General features: G+C 36.7%; 1 protein-coding gene across 1 annotated transcript in view; it reads right to left on the bottom strand.

The window, feature by feature from the left end:
• DISC1 (DISC1 scaffold protein) overlaps positions 1 to 16,692 on the bottom strand; it is a 207,874-nt gene that overhangs the window by 111,762 nt on the left and 79,420 nt on the right. Inside the window, exons 7-8 of the mRNA XM_048935728.1 lie at positions 15,128 to 15,363; positions 821 to 875 (exon numbers count right to left, since the gene is read on the bottom strand). Coding sequence (XP_048791685.1) covers positions 821 to 875; positions 15,128 to 15,363 — 291 coding nt within the window. The remainder of the gene's footprint in view (positions 1 to 820; positions 876 to 15,127; positions 15,364 to 16,692) is intronic.

Genomic DNA, 16,692 nt, shown 5'->3' with positions numbered 1-16,692 from the left:
ATGTTAAAAGTGTTGGGAAAATGATTATGAAAAATAGAGTACATAGGATAAATATTTCATTAATTTTTGAGAGATCAGAGAACTAACACGAGAGAAAAAATGTATTTCAGAAAAATTAATGATTGAATAACAAATGTTTTCCCCTTTATGCTCCATATATTTCTATAAGAGTTAGAAATAAATAAACCTTCCTAGAGTACTCAGAGCAAGGAAGCTATGGTGTGCAATGAGCCACTTTTGCAATAACAAGGAAAATACAGTAGTGTATTTCATGGAAAGACGACCATGAGAAAAACAAAAACTAAAAGGAAAGTTGTAACACCTCCAATTAAAAACCAACATATGACAAATAACATTACATTTCTTTGCAGTTTTAAAAAGATTGCTAGTTTATTATTAGTGAAATATAGGGGAAAGAGGAACTTTGTTTCTATTCTTTCTTCACACCAGCCAAATCTGACAGCTAGGAAGTAAGAGGCAAAAGCGTGAAAACATTCATCTGTGAGTGGAGTTCACTTTCTTTTCATGAAGCACTAAGGAGTCTGTTCCTAAATTGAGGCCAGCAACAAGACTGATCACTTGTAAACATAAGGCAAGAAACAATAGATGATTCCATCTGCTTCCTTAAGCGTAATCTCTGTGGCCCGTCAAAATGTAATTATCTTTTTTTAGGGTGTATGTTTAAAAATATTTAACAGTAAAATCTGTTCAGAGGAAACACAACAAAACAAACTTTACAGAATACAGACAATTATAATGCAATGTATTAGGCAATTCTCTAAATATTCTGAAGAATAACTGATAGCTGATGAGTACTTACTTTGGCAGTAGTTTCTTTAATGGACACGCTGAGCGACTGCTCTTTTTCCTGAAGGCTAGAAAGGATTAAAATAAAATAAAGTTGACCTTCTCTGCTCATCATGGTCTGCTACACAAGACACATTTTTATATGAAATGAAATACGTAGGCTTTAAGGTGACTCACAACAGTACAAGGAGCCAAAAACAAATAAAATCCGTAAATTTGGTTTCAACATTGTTGGTGGTTGACTGAGATTTTTTCTACCCAACTTCTATCCATTAACTCCCTTAATTTGCAAAACAATTTATAGAGTACAGGTCTCCGTTAATGAGTTGTACAATAAACACATTTCAGCATCTAAAACACAATTATGACCACTTGTGTAACTGTTCTATGTGAGGTCAAAGCAGGGTCTAGAACTGGTGCCTTGTTAAGCTACCAAGAAAAGACCTAACAAGAAAGGCAATTCTAATACAGTTTGCAGTCAACTATCCTCTTAGAAGTTAGTTTGCCAGTGAAAATTCAAATGCAGTCATTTGTTCTCATGCTGATTTTATACGAAATACTGCTACTCATCTTCCATTGTTTAATAAAAATCTGCAAAATACTTGTATAAAATTGATTTGAAATTCAGATTTTGAGACATAATCCACACAGTGAAGACAAACTCAAGGTTTTCTTCCATATACAAAGTTTAACACTAGGATTTTGTTGACATAACTTTGGGAATTTATTTACAAGCACCAAGGGCACTAGTTACATTTTTAACAAAGTTCAAATACTAGGCCAATAAAACATCAGGAGTGAGTATAGACACTTTCTGCTACTGCAATAATTCTCTCCCTCCTATTTTGTAGGTGTACATTTTTATACAACATTCAGTTATTGTCAGACACTATTTTCTTTTCCATAAGACCACTCAATTCACATACACTGCTCCCCTTTCAGCAATATTTCAATTCTTCCTCTTAAATGCATTATAAAAATTGTCCTTTACAACCTAAGAGTGATATTCTTTCTGAATAAAGAAACTTTCACATATTTCTGAGCTTTTCATTAATGTTCATCACTGAAGTACCCAAACATTTCAGAAAAAAAAATGATTGGATTTATTCTAGTGACACCCTTGCAAGATAAGGCACCTTCGTGTTCATTTAACAGATGAGAGAAACACAAAGACATTGTTAATCAGAACAAGCATTAACACTGAGTGCTCACTTTGAGACACACGTGAGCCCTGCTGCCTACTTGCATGCATTTCAGTTTTTCTATAACTTGTTGGTTCTCATTTCCTAAGCACAGCACTTATTGGGCTCAGCTTCAAAAGTTAGCACTCAGCCCAAACTCCAGCAAACATGCAGTTGGACTTGCATTCAGCTACTGAGCATCCACAGAGCCTGGCTGAAACACTCTGCCCCACTTCGCATAGAAAGAGAGATGGACTCAGAGGCAGAATCCAGCTGCGCAATTATCATCTAATTGAGTTAATGATGAACCTATTTGTATTGCTTTCTCTAACACCCTCCTTTGCAAAGCGCACAACTTCAGCCCACAGAACAGCAAGGTCAAGCACCTCATTAACACCACAGCACACCAGGATCCCTCCCAGCTCCGCATGAAGCAGACCACTCAGAAACAGTTTATGACAATGTAAGCTATTGCCTGTGTAAAGTAGCAAACAGAAATACACTGGCTACCTCCACAAAAGTGATTTAACAACATTTCCCATATGGCATTCTCAAATTTCTCCCTAAGCAACCTCTTCTACAGCGATATATGGGCAAAATACAAAATATTACATGCAAAATTATGCCATTAGCAGCTTCCTGCCTGCCCCTGGGCACTCCAGGGGGAATAAACTCTTACACCATTTCTCTTCTTAGACTGTGGAGTTCCCAGGGACTTAGCATCTGCACAAGTAGCATTGGAGCTGGACAGGTTATGTAGAAAAGAGCCATGCCGTGTGTACAGATGTCAGCTGGGAGCAGCAGGGCTGCAGTGTGTAATTGAATGAGTAATGGGTGACTGACCCAGTTGTTCTCAACCTGACTTATAAAATTCAGCTCCAAAGATCCAAGACATAATAAAAACGTAAAGTGCAGTTATAGCCAGGAGAACTACAACGCAAAATGGCACCTCTATTTAACAAACCTCTTCAGTATGTATTTCCTCTCAGCTGTTTACTTTCCTCACAAAGAACCCCCCCCAGCTTTATATGATGTCTCAGTCCTCTGTAGAATTCACATAGCTAAGAGGAAACAAGATCAATTTTTTATTTCTTTTTAAACCACATGTCTCAAACAGCATTGCAAACTATGGCCTAGTTGTAGAATCCTTACTGACAATTTGCAAACCCACACGGACTCAGGTCTAGCACTTGAGTGAGAAAAGGCACCTTTATCCTCTGATTTCTTTTATGATCATCTATTAAAGCCACTGAAAAATAATACAAACTACTACAAACTGCTATTTCAGTGAGAGTAGAATTTTGAGAAAGTTCTACATTAATCTGAGCAACATCAATAAAAAAAAACCAGCATCAGTAAACCAGTTTTGACTCAAGATACTGATATGCATTGATCACAAAATCTAAAGTTTTTTTATTACATTTACAGCATTCATACATACCCTCACATCCATCTTTTTTATTACTTACTGTATGAATTTCACAGTAGTATCCTGCTTCGAATTTATTTGTTAGCCATCAGTGTGCTACTGTAGGAACTCCTTATCCCTTTAGAAATCAACTCATCATATTATTCACAAGCAATAATCAGAACTGGGCATGAACTAGCCAGAATTTTTACAGAAAACAGCGTTTTCTTTTACCAGCAAGAATAGTTTATCATTAATCTTATTCCCAGGCTTTCCTCTTCTACCACCAAACACCATCATGGAGAAGCCCCTCACAAGTTTCCAATTAACTGACAAGCTAATGCTCCAGCTGACCCACAGCAGAAACCAAGCGGTCAATACCGATTCATTCCACCAACAAAGGGTTTTAACAGCCATGATCTGTTACACGTGACTTGAACCAGAAACAGTATTTTCTTTTACCAGCACCCCAGAGCATCATATTTCAGTTTAAAAGGGGTAGGCTGTCTGCTTAGAAGTTGCTTTACTTATGACTACTGGGGAAAACAGCATTAAAAAGCTCCTTGGAATAACACTTAATTCTTGCCTGAGAAAACGGCCATAGTTTTGATTCATTGCTATTCTTCTCTGGTAGAACAGATAATCAAGAATTTGACTGCTTGTTCTCACAGCCTCTGCAATCTATTGTAAGAGCCATTTAGAAGTTACTTCTCAAATCCAATATAAGCTAACTCCATCATAGAGAATGCAAAGTTCTTGACCTGACTGATGGAAGGAGTAGAATAAGACAGGAATTCAATTAATACAAATTTAACTGAGTAAATGCAAGAGAAGAATGGCTTTTAACAGTCATAGAACCGATGGCAATATATATATCATCTGCTATTTTCCCTATGTGTCATATACAATAGCTGTATAAGCTATTTAAATTGTTTGCAATGGATTCACACACATTAGAATCCCTAATAAAGAGATAAGAAAAACAGCATAGACTTGCTACATCAAGGGGTCTCGCTGTATACACATCAGACTAGGAAATCAGGAACTAAGGAATTACACTTTTTGGATGATGAAAGTAGTACTATATTAGCAAAACATAGACTTAAGATGAAGAATTGCACAAGGATGTAGAAATGTTGTATGTTCAGGATCTGAGGCTGGCGTAGCACACAACTGTAGTCAATGGAAAAATTGTAAGGTCCGAACACTTCAAACAAACGAAAGGAATACAGGCATTGGGTGTGTCGATTTGTAATAACACAGCTGGAAACCGCTGAGATGACATTCATAATCAGGAACAGCAGGTAGACCAAAAAAAAAAAAAAAAAAGATAGCAAAAACCACTCTGCCCAGACTGACAGAGAAGGAAGACTGGAAATCAAGAGGTCTGGTCATTCAATCAGAGATTTCCGATATGACTACAAAGGATGTTAAATTTCATTCTGTAACAGTTTATAATCTGTTTAAAGAACATTCCAAGAATCTGTGATTTATATGCAGGAATTGCAGATAGTTGGAAGTAGCTTTGTTCAGAGGAAGGCTGAGTAGTACAATACTGGGAAGAATGGTTTTCTACTAAAGGAAGCTATGTTTCTGAATTTCTTTCCTTCCACTTTGCTAGTATACTTCCCTTCAAATATGAGGTTATTGTGTATTTATGTTATATTTGGCTTCCTAAGAAAGAATTCAAAGAACGAAAATGGGCAAAGTCACGCTGATCTCTATGTTCAAAATACATAAATATACAGCTTAAACAGATACAGTTCCAGTGTTAATGACAAAATATATATACACTGACCAAAAAAACTGTAGTCAAAATGTAGTCTGTATAAGTGCACAAAAGAACTTATTACAAATGGGGTACAAGTATTAATACAAGTAAATTCTATACTGGATATTTTTATTTTTATAAAGAGAGTGAGGGACCATTTTTGAGCTAAGTCTGCAGAAACTGAAAGACAAAGGGTACACTTTACAGCAAGTATTCTTCCTTACACTGCTGTTACCTGAAAGATTTTTCTAGATCCTGGTATTTCACTCACTATCCCCATATCCTTCAGCAAAAAGCACACACTTTCATTTCTATAAATCTAAGTACAATCAGAATAATATAAAATTACATTCAAGTTATATGCATATGAGAAAGCACAATGGGCTGAACTTCATATGAATATGCATTCCCTTCCTCTTACGTTTATTGATTATTAAACAACTTGCAGTATGTTTAAATTTGGCCTTTGACTGCCTGATAATCAATCAATAACCCAATAAAACCTGCAGACAGAATGGCTTTTCTGATGTGAAGTTCCTAAGAGGAGGACTCCTCAGATTATGAAGTAACGAAAAGTTGTAGTTTCTTAGAAGATAAAAATACGCATTCCAAGCCTTACACTTGTAATCTTGCTTTTAGCAGTAAACAGTAGCTGACCTTCAAAAATGCCTTTGTCCAGTCCGTTACAAAATCTGAAGCATTACTTATGGAACATTTGGTGTAAACATCAGCCTACATCAAAGCAAAAATCTACTAGAAATTTTAAGTCTAGGGATATCAGCAGGCTTTCAAGGAAGAAATCCACTGTATAAAAATCAATTCAAACAATAAATAACTTTCTTGCACTTCTACAATTCTCTTAATGAACGTATTTCCAGAGACTTTGAAGAGAAGTCAAAATTAAAAAAAAAAAAAGCTTTTGAGGAAAACTGTACTTAGCACAAGGCTGCTTTAAGTTAGATACCTGCCACTAGGACTGAAGAACAAGAAAAACTAAGAAAACACACATACGTAAGTTTTCTTGAGTAAAATCTAAATTTTCTTGGGTAAATTCAACAAATCCACAATTACAGAAACCATGTGAAGATTTTCACCAGGGCAAGACCTACAGGGATGTTGTCAGTTCTATACTTCTGCCAAATTAATAACTTGCAGAACTAGGTCACTTTAAGTATACTAAGGTGAAATATATACTTCATATATTTGTCTATTCCACATCAAATTTGGAGCATAATCACGTAAGACAATGGATGTCAATTTTATCTTCATTCCGTGTGATCTGTTCATAATGATTTGGCTTATATATCTGGATATTACCATAGCAATATTTCAGTCAAGCACATAAGTTCCTTTTCAACTTCTTGCACTGACCCATGGGACTTAAACAGTGGGGTTTTCACAGTAGCTCATCTCCAGGTTCGGAAGCAAAATCATACTTGATACATAAAATGTTGAGTTTTTCAAAGTAACTCCTTTTTCCTTAGATATGCAGACCATGGAAAATATTTATAAGACAACAGAACTAGTTAAACACTGACAAAAATAAAGGTGAATTTCTGTCAAACTGAATAGGTAAGAATCCAATTTCTCTGTCTGTCAGTGCTGCTGAGGGGCAGACTTTAACACTAAGCAGAAGGAGAGAAAAATTGTGTTTAATTCATAGTGAAAGTGAAATTTGTATCAGTTATAAAGACTAGCTACCTGAAAAAGAAGTAAAATGTCAAGTATCACCTTGAAAAGCTTCCAATCTCAAAATCAATCTGATTTGAGACAAAAATTATCAAGAGATATACTTCAAGGTACAGGAACATTGGACCTTCTGCACATTTCCATATTCTCCAAGGTGAGTTCTCCAAGACATGTGAATGAGAATCCAGAATTATCTACCTACCTCTGAAACATCAGGGAGCTGATTTTGCTCCAAATGCCCTTCCAGCTATCATTCTGCAGAGCAGTACGTTTTTGGTGTTGTCTTATGTGGTGACTTCAATACACGTGCTTCTCAACTTGCTATTTGTTAAGAGGCAGTACTAGAAGTACCCTTTCCTGTTATGCTTGTACAACCTCAGCTCATCAGTAAGCTTTCCTGTTGAAGCATAGGATGACTGCACTTGGCTTCATCTACTCTAAAAAAAAAAAAAAAAAAAAAAAAAACACACAAAAAAACAACCTACATCTTAGTCATATTCATGCAAAATGTACTATAAGAACAGCTAGATGTTGCTGGCATCTGAGTTACCAAACTGAATTTTTATTGTCACAAATTGAGAAGCCTTCTGGCCTTATAAAACACCGTTCTGAGAGCTAAGCTGTCCATCTGTTCCAACCAGCCATTTGCACACTGCTGTATTTCCATTACAGTCAGCTGCTGCCACAGAGTGGTTGTGGCAGTTGTTGCTCAAACTGCTACTTGAAACAGGAGTATCAGATGGAAAACAAAGGCATCATCAAGTGGTTCCCTGCAGCAGCTACTCATCAACATTCTCCTTAAATTTTCTGTTAAGTTAATAAATTCTCGTTTTTCTACTGCATCATTCTGCAGCATGTCATAGAACAGCAAAATTAGACCATGACCAGGGCAGCTGCAAATATTCCCTTAAGAATAACATCCTCTGGATTTCACTGGCTAAAATGGTCTATCCATGGACTGTTGTTAACTATTTATTACATACAAATGAATGCAGTATCCCATACTGACAGAGACAGCTGGTCATTTTTCCCTAAGGAGAAATAAACGTCTTTAAAATGCACGTGCACCCAGAGGAATCAGCACACATGTAACCTGGGCTTTATGGGCTGCTGCATCCCAGTGGATGATGTTAAGGCAAGCAGGGGAAACCAGATGCTCAGCAGGGGAAAACAGATTCTTCATTATATTGCACACATGGGTACTCAAGCAAATGGTACTCATCTTTCTGCTGCTTTGGAAAGTTAAAGATCTGCCTCCATGATTGTAATTTCAGTTTTCTAGCACTGTTTTATTCTGAGTGTTGGAAGACTGACTTTTTCCTTTTCCTACTGTATTCCCAGCTCCTCCTGCTCTTTCCAAGGATGGTCAGTGTCTGCTATGCACAAGCAGACTTTGCAGAAGTCCTTCTCCTCCCTACAACAGGGGCTCCAACCCCTGGGATCCAAGTCACTGAACTGCAGTCATGGAACAGGGAAGCGAGTTCAGAACTGACATCGACACACAGGCAACTCAGTGAAAAAGTGCTCTGCTACAACTTCTAACTTTGAGAAACTTCTGCCTGATGACTTTTGTTAGCAACTTTACAGGAAACAAATTCATTTCATGTGCTGAAGCACAGACATTATCTGGCATGTTAAAATATGAAGTTCTTTCCAGTGTTTCTCCCACAAATGAAAAAGAAAGAAAGCCATATGCCCAAGTGTCCTGCACTTCAAACTTCAGCAGAGAACAAGAGAATTAAATCAACCCTAGGTAGACAAAGTGATGAAAGCTTCTACCTATCTAGAAATAGAAATTCGAGAGTCCAGTTAGATCACAGAGCAAGACAGAAGCTTTTTCTCTCACCCATGATGCAACCTTGCCTCTCACAAAAGCTTGCAGAAAAATTTTTTGAGGAAGTTGTGACAACCTCTTCCTCAAAACACAAACCCAGCTGTGAAACATGGATAAAAGTGATGCAATCGTAATATTACTCAGGCTAAGGTCTGATATTTGACATGAAATCTGGAGTTTCCTCAAAAAAACCCTAAAACACCATGGCAGAGGTATTTTGTTGTGGGTTCAGACTCTTTCAGGGGACAAAGCCTGAGGAATTTCCAAGGGCAAGGTCCTCTCACAGTACCAGAACACACCTTCTCTGGCACTGCACCTCAACTGCAAACTGCTATAGTTTCTGTGAAGCTGTCTGTAGTTTAGCTACAGAAGAAGATGGATTAACAGATCATTACAGAAGAAAAATTCTACAGTTAAAACAAGACACCATGTCTTTATCATATCTAGCTATTCTAGCAGTAAAAGCACTGTTACGTATTAAGAACCTCATAATTGTATTTTGGTTCACCTCACGTAGTGCAGTCAGAAACCTCTCCTGTCAGGGAGAAGAGGCTTACATTCCCATGTTGAGCTTTAGAAAAAAAATAAAATCAGAGTGACTTGAAAGGCCTTAAGTCAAACTAGTAAACTAATACTCAGATTGGCCCATGAATTGTCTTCACGTCAATGGAAAAATGATAGTGTTACAAATTAAGCCAACACAAGCAGGCCTGCAGGCGAAACTGAAGCTGTCAGAAGTCTTGAAGACTCCCATGTCCAAAGCTTATGGATGGAACAAGTTAAAAAACAGGAAGAACAGTCTTTTGCGCAGAGCTTCTTCATGTGATGTAATTCATATGCAATCTGTTTCTCCATTTCTTCAGACCCATAAAGTTAATTCAACTACTGAGATGCCCGAGAGCTTGCTCTTCTTTACTCCCATTATTCAGTGATTAAACCCTAGCTGTAGTGGCCACTACAGAAATTATCTGCTTTGTCAGCCCACCTGACAGCTCAAGACAGACAACTAAATCAAGTTGCATCAGAAGTAGAATGCAACAGCAACTAACTTAAAACAGCTCCGTGTGTACCCAGTCCCTGGACCAACTAAGTCCTCCAGCATCAAATGAGGCCAGAAAGCAGCTCAAAAAGACACATTATGCCTAGAGGTCTACTAAACTGTCTTCATGGTCTGATTCGCATCATGGCATAGCAATCTCTCAAGATGTTCAAGAATATAACAAAAAGTTGAGATTAGTTTGCTTCTATCAACCAATCTACCAATATCACTTTCTACCTATAACAAAGCACCACTAGATTAATTAAAATCAAGAAAAAGTGCAGATAACAAAAAAGCTCAAATCATCCTAGAAAGAATAAAATACTCCAAGACATAAAGGCTCAGAGCATCAGGCATTCCAAGTATAACTTCTCTGCTATCCTACATAGGGGCCCACCAAACACTAAGAAATATTCTCATATATTTCTCTCCTCAAATAGTAGAAACTTTTAGATATTCTAAATCCATTTCATCCCTTTGCTCTTTGTATTTGCATTATGCCTCTGTTTTCAGAGGATATTTTTAATATGTATGCATTTTCTCAGAAATAGCCAAAGAAAACCTTACATTATACATTTAAAAAAGACTTCTCTGGACAAAATTCACATTTTGTTGAAAAAAATACATACCTTTTTGGAATGATAGGGTACCATTTGTTTTGCTTCATCTAAATACAAATCTGCAAAGTCACGATTTTTGTGGAAAGGCTGATGTGAGTGCTCATGGCTACACTCAGACTTCCTCAGTAATTTCACATAGCTTGCTAACTACTAACGTGACTAGAAATTCCAACTGTCCTAACAATAGCAGACCGTTCTCAATGGTGGTTCTACTTTTCCTAACTTAATAAGGGAAACTACATACAAGTTTTTTCCTCCCTGCTTTTCCCTAGAAAACTATCTTCACTAGAAAGAACACCTTTCTTGGCTTCACCAGGCTTTAGCCTAAACTGAAGCTGCTGAATGCTCTGAGTACATTCCACATAATAAGGTTTTCAGTCCCTTGAACATTTCCATTTCACTTTGAATTAATCTTTTTCAGATAAGCTCCAGGTAACTAAAACAGAGTGAACTTGTTGCATAAAACTTCTACGTCAGTTCCTTGTGCCACCAGCCAAGACAGTCTTATAATAACTAATACACAGAGTAGAAAATTTTCATATCTTTAGAAGATCCCACATATACACTGTGGAAAATATTCCTGCCAATTAAAAATTGCTCCATTCAGGAGGGACGGAAAAAGAGGTGGAGGATTCAAATTTTTGAAAGATATTTAATTGAATTTCTTTCCTTCAACCAGCATCCATTGCCTAGACAATAGTCCATATGGAACTGTGTAATTTATTTCAAGGATGACACACTGCGCAGTCATATATATATCTGGAGATAAATGTAAAATCAAAACTAAAAATACTCAATGAACCTAAATATGAACAGAAGTGTAAACTTCCCCACAGATAGAAGCAAGATTCCATTGTGAAAAAAAAGGAAAGAATGGGCACTGTAGAGAATAAGTCGAATAATTAACATTGTCTTACCTTATAATGAGAAGATACAAGCTACACAGTTTCAGAAATACATATTTTTAACTGCCCCCTCGTCAGTGAAGGATATGGCAATTGTACTTCTTGTGTTGTTTGTTTTTTTATCTTTGCAATCACCAGGAATAAGTACTTCACACTTAACACTCAGAACTATTTTTCCTCTGATTTCAGTATATAGTCTTCAAGTAACACACAATAATGTCAGAGCACATGAAAGATCAGCTGCTCCTACCACTTTCTGAACGTTTCTAGCACAGAACCCCATGCAAGAAGTCTGAGCAATTTCCTCATTTTATAACGATTATGCCCTTTAGTTTATCAAGGGTAATTAATCCTGTCTTGATGAGCAAAATAACCATATTTTACGGTCTCAACCTGGATAAGAATCCCTGTCAAATCACTAGCTAGCTTGACTGAAAATTACCTGCCCCTGCTTTAACCTGGGCCTCTACTAGACCTCAAGAAAGATCCCAGAGTAAAGCATGTAGCATTTCTCAAGTCTTCAAACTCTAAGCATGTTAAAATTACTGACAAAGGCTTATAATTTTCAAAAAAAATCTACCACATAAAAAAGATAAACAAAGCTAAACAAAGGATTATTAATCTTCCTGAAAATAACAATGCTTGACAAGAAAAATAAGCTTGAAACAATGCTCAAGCTAATGTTACATTCTATCTGGGTAATTATTCTTCATTTAAGATGTTCTCTCACTTTCCCTTAAGTTTGCTTTAATAACTTTCTAGCTGATAACATTTAGACCAAGAAAAGCAAAATAATTTGTATTTTTGTGGTGAGATGCAAGCTACTGAACATGATTCATTATAGCAGAAATTATCTTAAGAGATGCTTCACATCAGCCTTGTGCTATCCTAGTGCTGAAAGCAACTCAACAAATAATTATGCAAAAGCACATTACAGCACTACTTTACTGACTAGCACAATACGGTTAGAATGCACAGTATCTTTCATTCTGGTACCCAGAAACTTGCCATCAGTCAGCAGCCTACCAGTATTTCTACCAGACTTTCTACATAAACACTGTTTTTAATTACAGATCTATTTATTTCTCACATATGTAGCCCAAACTTCAGAAAAAAATAAACTTTTTCTTAACTAATAGATCATAAAATAAAATGAACATTCCTACTTAATATCATAAGACTCTGAAATTTAGAACTAATATGCAGAACTGGTTTTGTTTTCAACCTCTTACCTAACATTGTCTTTCACAAGACATACTGATCTAGGATAAGTCAATGAAAGTTGCAACAAGAGAAATTCTGGCAAGATACAGTAGGAGAGGAGTACACAGTGGAGTGGTCAAAGACAGGACACGAAGCGAGGCTGCAAGATCTTTTTCCTTGGAGATATTCAAAACCAAGATAGATAGGGCCCTAAGGGACATGATCTCACTTTGAAATTGTAGCCCTGCTTTCAGCAGGAATTTACCCTATAACTTTATGACAATGTGGAGGACTTCCATGGGCCCACTGGAACTGTACACATGCTAGCTGACTTACTATACATTTGCAATGTTTTCATCTTACATAAAGAAAAAAAAAACACTATAACTGGATGCAAATATAAGATCACTGTATCCAAGGTATGATGGATTGCATGGATTTAAAAAGACACCCATCGCTTATAAGTAATATTTCACAGATATCACACTATTAGCTGAAACCAATGCAGGAGCATATTACTTTTCTCATCACTTCTGGAAATATATTTTATTCTGGAAGCAAAAAGTGGCTGAGAACCCATCCTGGAAACATACATGACTGTCACACAGAACAGCCCTAGGATTATTTCAGGTACCTAAAGAAGCAAATGGTTTAAACTAAGAGATCCAAAAATCACAGGCAAGGGAAGAGGCCATCTGCAGTACTGTGTGCAGGCCTGGGGCCCCCAGAACAAGAAAGATGCAGAGTTCTTGGAAAAGGTTCAGAGGAGGGCCACTAAAATGATTAGAAGGCTGGAGCACCTCTCCTATGAGGAAAGGTTGAGGGAACTGGCTTGTTTAGCTTGGAGAAGGCTCTGGGGAGACCTCATTGCGGTCTTCCAATACTTGGAGTGTATAAACAGGAGGAGGAACAATTGTTTAGATTGGTTGGTAGCAATAGAACAAAAGGAAATGGTTTTAAACTAAGACAGGGGAGGTTTAGGTTAGATTCTAGGAGGAAGTTTTTCCACCCAGAGGGTGGTGACACACTGGAACAGGTTGCCCAGAGAGGTTGTGGATGCCCCATCCCTGGAAGTATTCAAGGCCAGGCTGGATGTTGCTCTGGGCAGCCTGGTCTAGTGATGGGCAATCCTGCCCACAACAGAGGGGTTGAAACTAGATGATCATTCTGGTCCTTTTCAACCCAGGCCATTCTATGATTCTATGACTATGGAAAACCTCTCCTATGATTCTATGAATCATCGGCTCCCATGATAACCAAATTTGATCAACAAACAAAATGAAAACAAAAAAGAATCATTCTAGAGCTGATTCAAAAATGAACAACAACAACAAAAAAAAAAGTATTCATACATCTTTGTTAAAGTTCTGAACTCACTTCCAATGACAAATGCCTGATTTCTTTCAAGTGAATATGTTATTCATGGCACTGGTGAGTGAATAACTCAGAGAAAGCTGCTCCTGAACCAGTACTAATTTAAGACATCACTAAAGAGTTTCTTAAAGAGTAAGCACAACTAAAATGTTGCATCAGCAATGTGAGTGAAAAAAAATAAACCTGAATATTCTTTTGTAAGCAAACCCAAAACTAAGAGAAAACTCAAATCAAAGTATATAGTTTCAGACTGTTTGAAACCTTTAATTCCTCAGTCTTTGAAACATAAGTATAAGCAACCATTAAAACAAACTAAATTCAAGATTCCCATAACCTAATTTAAAATTTTAAACAAGCCTCCAAAACAGAGGGATGTCTTCTATGAGACATTCTGCTGACTTTAAGAAAAAACCTGTATAAATTAGCACACATGAGCAGCAGCTTCTCATGAATGTTAATACAAATAATCTAAATCCAATAAATGCAAAGAGAGGAAAAACAGATGAGAAAGCAACACAACTACTGCTTATCTGGAAGGAAAGAAAGTTAGGAGAAATAGGAATTCTATTTTGTCCTGATGACACAGAAGAAATAACACTTTCCAAGTTCCATCACTGACGTTTCATTGACTGTCTATAATGTTTAGGTGCTGAAATTCTTCTATTGCCTTTTTTAAAATAAAGATGAGGTTATTTAAAAGAAAAAAAAAAAAAAAAAAAAAAGTTACTAAAAGTAGCTACATTTCCATCTAAAAGAATCATATGCTTTGCATTTAACTGTAGATGTCTCAAAAGCCTTCAAGCTCTATCCCTTCCCCCACTACCTCAATTCCAATGTCTGAGCCTAACATTCTTCATAGCAGTCTTTATTATTTTGGAAGTTCATTGAAGCAAGAGACAGGTCTAATATTTATTTGGATGGTGCCTGGTGCACATTTTCAGACTGAGAAATATGCTGCAATTACTGCATTACCAAGCTAGGAAATAAATATCACCAGTTACCAAAAAATAATTCAAATCAAATCCATCAATTGTTAATATCTATCATCAAATGCTTTCTGTTGATGACTCTTTTACATAAAAATATGAAGTAAAAAATCTTTAAATCACTACAAGGTCCTAATTCCTAAGGAAGGATATATTAGAACATCAATATCTGTTCTTAGAAATCCTTAAGTTTCCAAATCCAGGTAATTGGCAGGCATGATTACTAACAAAACAACTGGCAGTGAACTCTACATCACACTGGAAAGGTACAAGACTTTACATCAATGATAACGTATTGATATTTAAATACCTCTTTATTGTCCCTGGTAGATCCAAACTGAATGGAATTTGATAGGAGGATGCTAAAGTGTCATCCACAGCCTTGCTTATTTCCTGTAGCTCTCTCAAAGAGACACAGCCAAGTAAAGTAGTCAGTTCACAGTCCTGTGGCTGAATAAGTCTATCTTGTTCTTCAATTTCTCTCTGTAGCTGTTGATCTTTTTCTTCTAACACAGACAGTCTCACTCGGAGGTCTTCAATTTCTTTCTGCATGGAACAGAAAGCTCAGTTTACTATGAACAAAATCAAAGAAATGGCCATGCTCCTAGGAAAATGTCTTAGAAATAGCATAAATTAAGGTTGTTCCATTTAATGCAACATTAGATGAGTAGACAGCCTTCTGTTGACATGCAAAATTTCTTAAATCCATTGTGCTTAGAAGCTCTAGCAATTGTACTGTCTGGAACTCCCCCCATGCTTCTCAACACCGTATTTCAGATTCCTATGACGGAATCATCTGTGACAGGCACATTTTGCCTATCACCAGTACTTCCTAAGTTAAAAAAACTTTTGTTAAAAACTTAAAAAAAAAAAATTCTCAGTCCAACCACAGTCATAGAATCCTACGTCAGACTGGCAAGTGATCAACAACCTGTCCATCCTACTGCAGCATATCCCTGCAGTGGTTCCTCTAGACTTCTCATTCAATATTAAACATTTTATGGTAGTGGTGTTTCTTGCAAAAGAATATTCCATTTTTTCCTTGGAAATCCAAGAGACAGCTTGCACCAAGGGAAGGAGCACTTCATAAAGGAATCTGAGTTGTCTAGTTACTAAAATTACTTAATATATGGCCCTTGGCTCACTTATCCTAGGATTTGAAAAGCGAGTTAAGGAAAAAAAAAAAAAAAAAAAAAAAAAAAAAATCAAAGGAGAGCTATTTGCTAAGTTGTTGAATGTCATACTGGAGCATCTGCTTTTATTTCTACGTCTTATGTTCTCTGTGAAACTGCAAGCCGCTTAATCTATTATCTGCATGCACAGTCACAGACTGAATGTTCACCATCTTCCACACAATCAAAAGGAAGAGTCTTTGAAGTGCCACCCAGAGACTCTCAACAGAAATCAAAGCTCAAATACCCCATTACCATATTCAGACCAATCAAAGAGAAAAGACCTTTTTCAGGGACCTTTTCCAGGTAAGTAAGTAGGCATTACAAAATTCACTTTAAAAAGTACCATGTAGCTTTTTATTATAATTCACTACTTAATTCTCTATCTGTAAAATGGCAATAGAAACGTCTCTTCACTCCAGGGCAATTGCAGAGACAAAATTAAGTCGGTTTGAATCACTCAGATACCATGTTGATTAATGTTTTAAGGAGAGCCCATTCACAAAGTAATGAATCTGCATCCAAAGAGGGTTTCAGTGGTGCAGAGTAAAAAGCTTTGGAAGCCAAATATTGAGCAATGAAGATAAAATGTTATTCTTTGTATCTATCTCAAGAAGCATTTTCCATTTTCAACAATATATAAAGCAGACATTCAGGAAAAAAATGTCATGCTTATACAACTGACTTTCAGGTTCTTTTAACA

Source organism: Lagopus muta, chromosome 2 (genome assembly GCF_023343835.1).
Source record: "Lagopus muta isolate bLagMut1 chromosome 2, bLagMut1 primary, whole genome shotgun sequence".
In the NCBI taxonomy this organism is placed as follows: domain Eukaryota; kingdom Metazoa; phylum Chordata; class Aves; order Galliformes; family Phasianidae; genus Lagopus; species Lagopus muta.
Note: the sequence above shows the minus strand (reverse complement) of the source record. Positions and strands in the feature narration are given on the sequence as shown.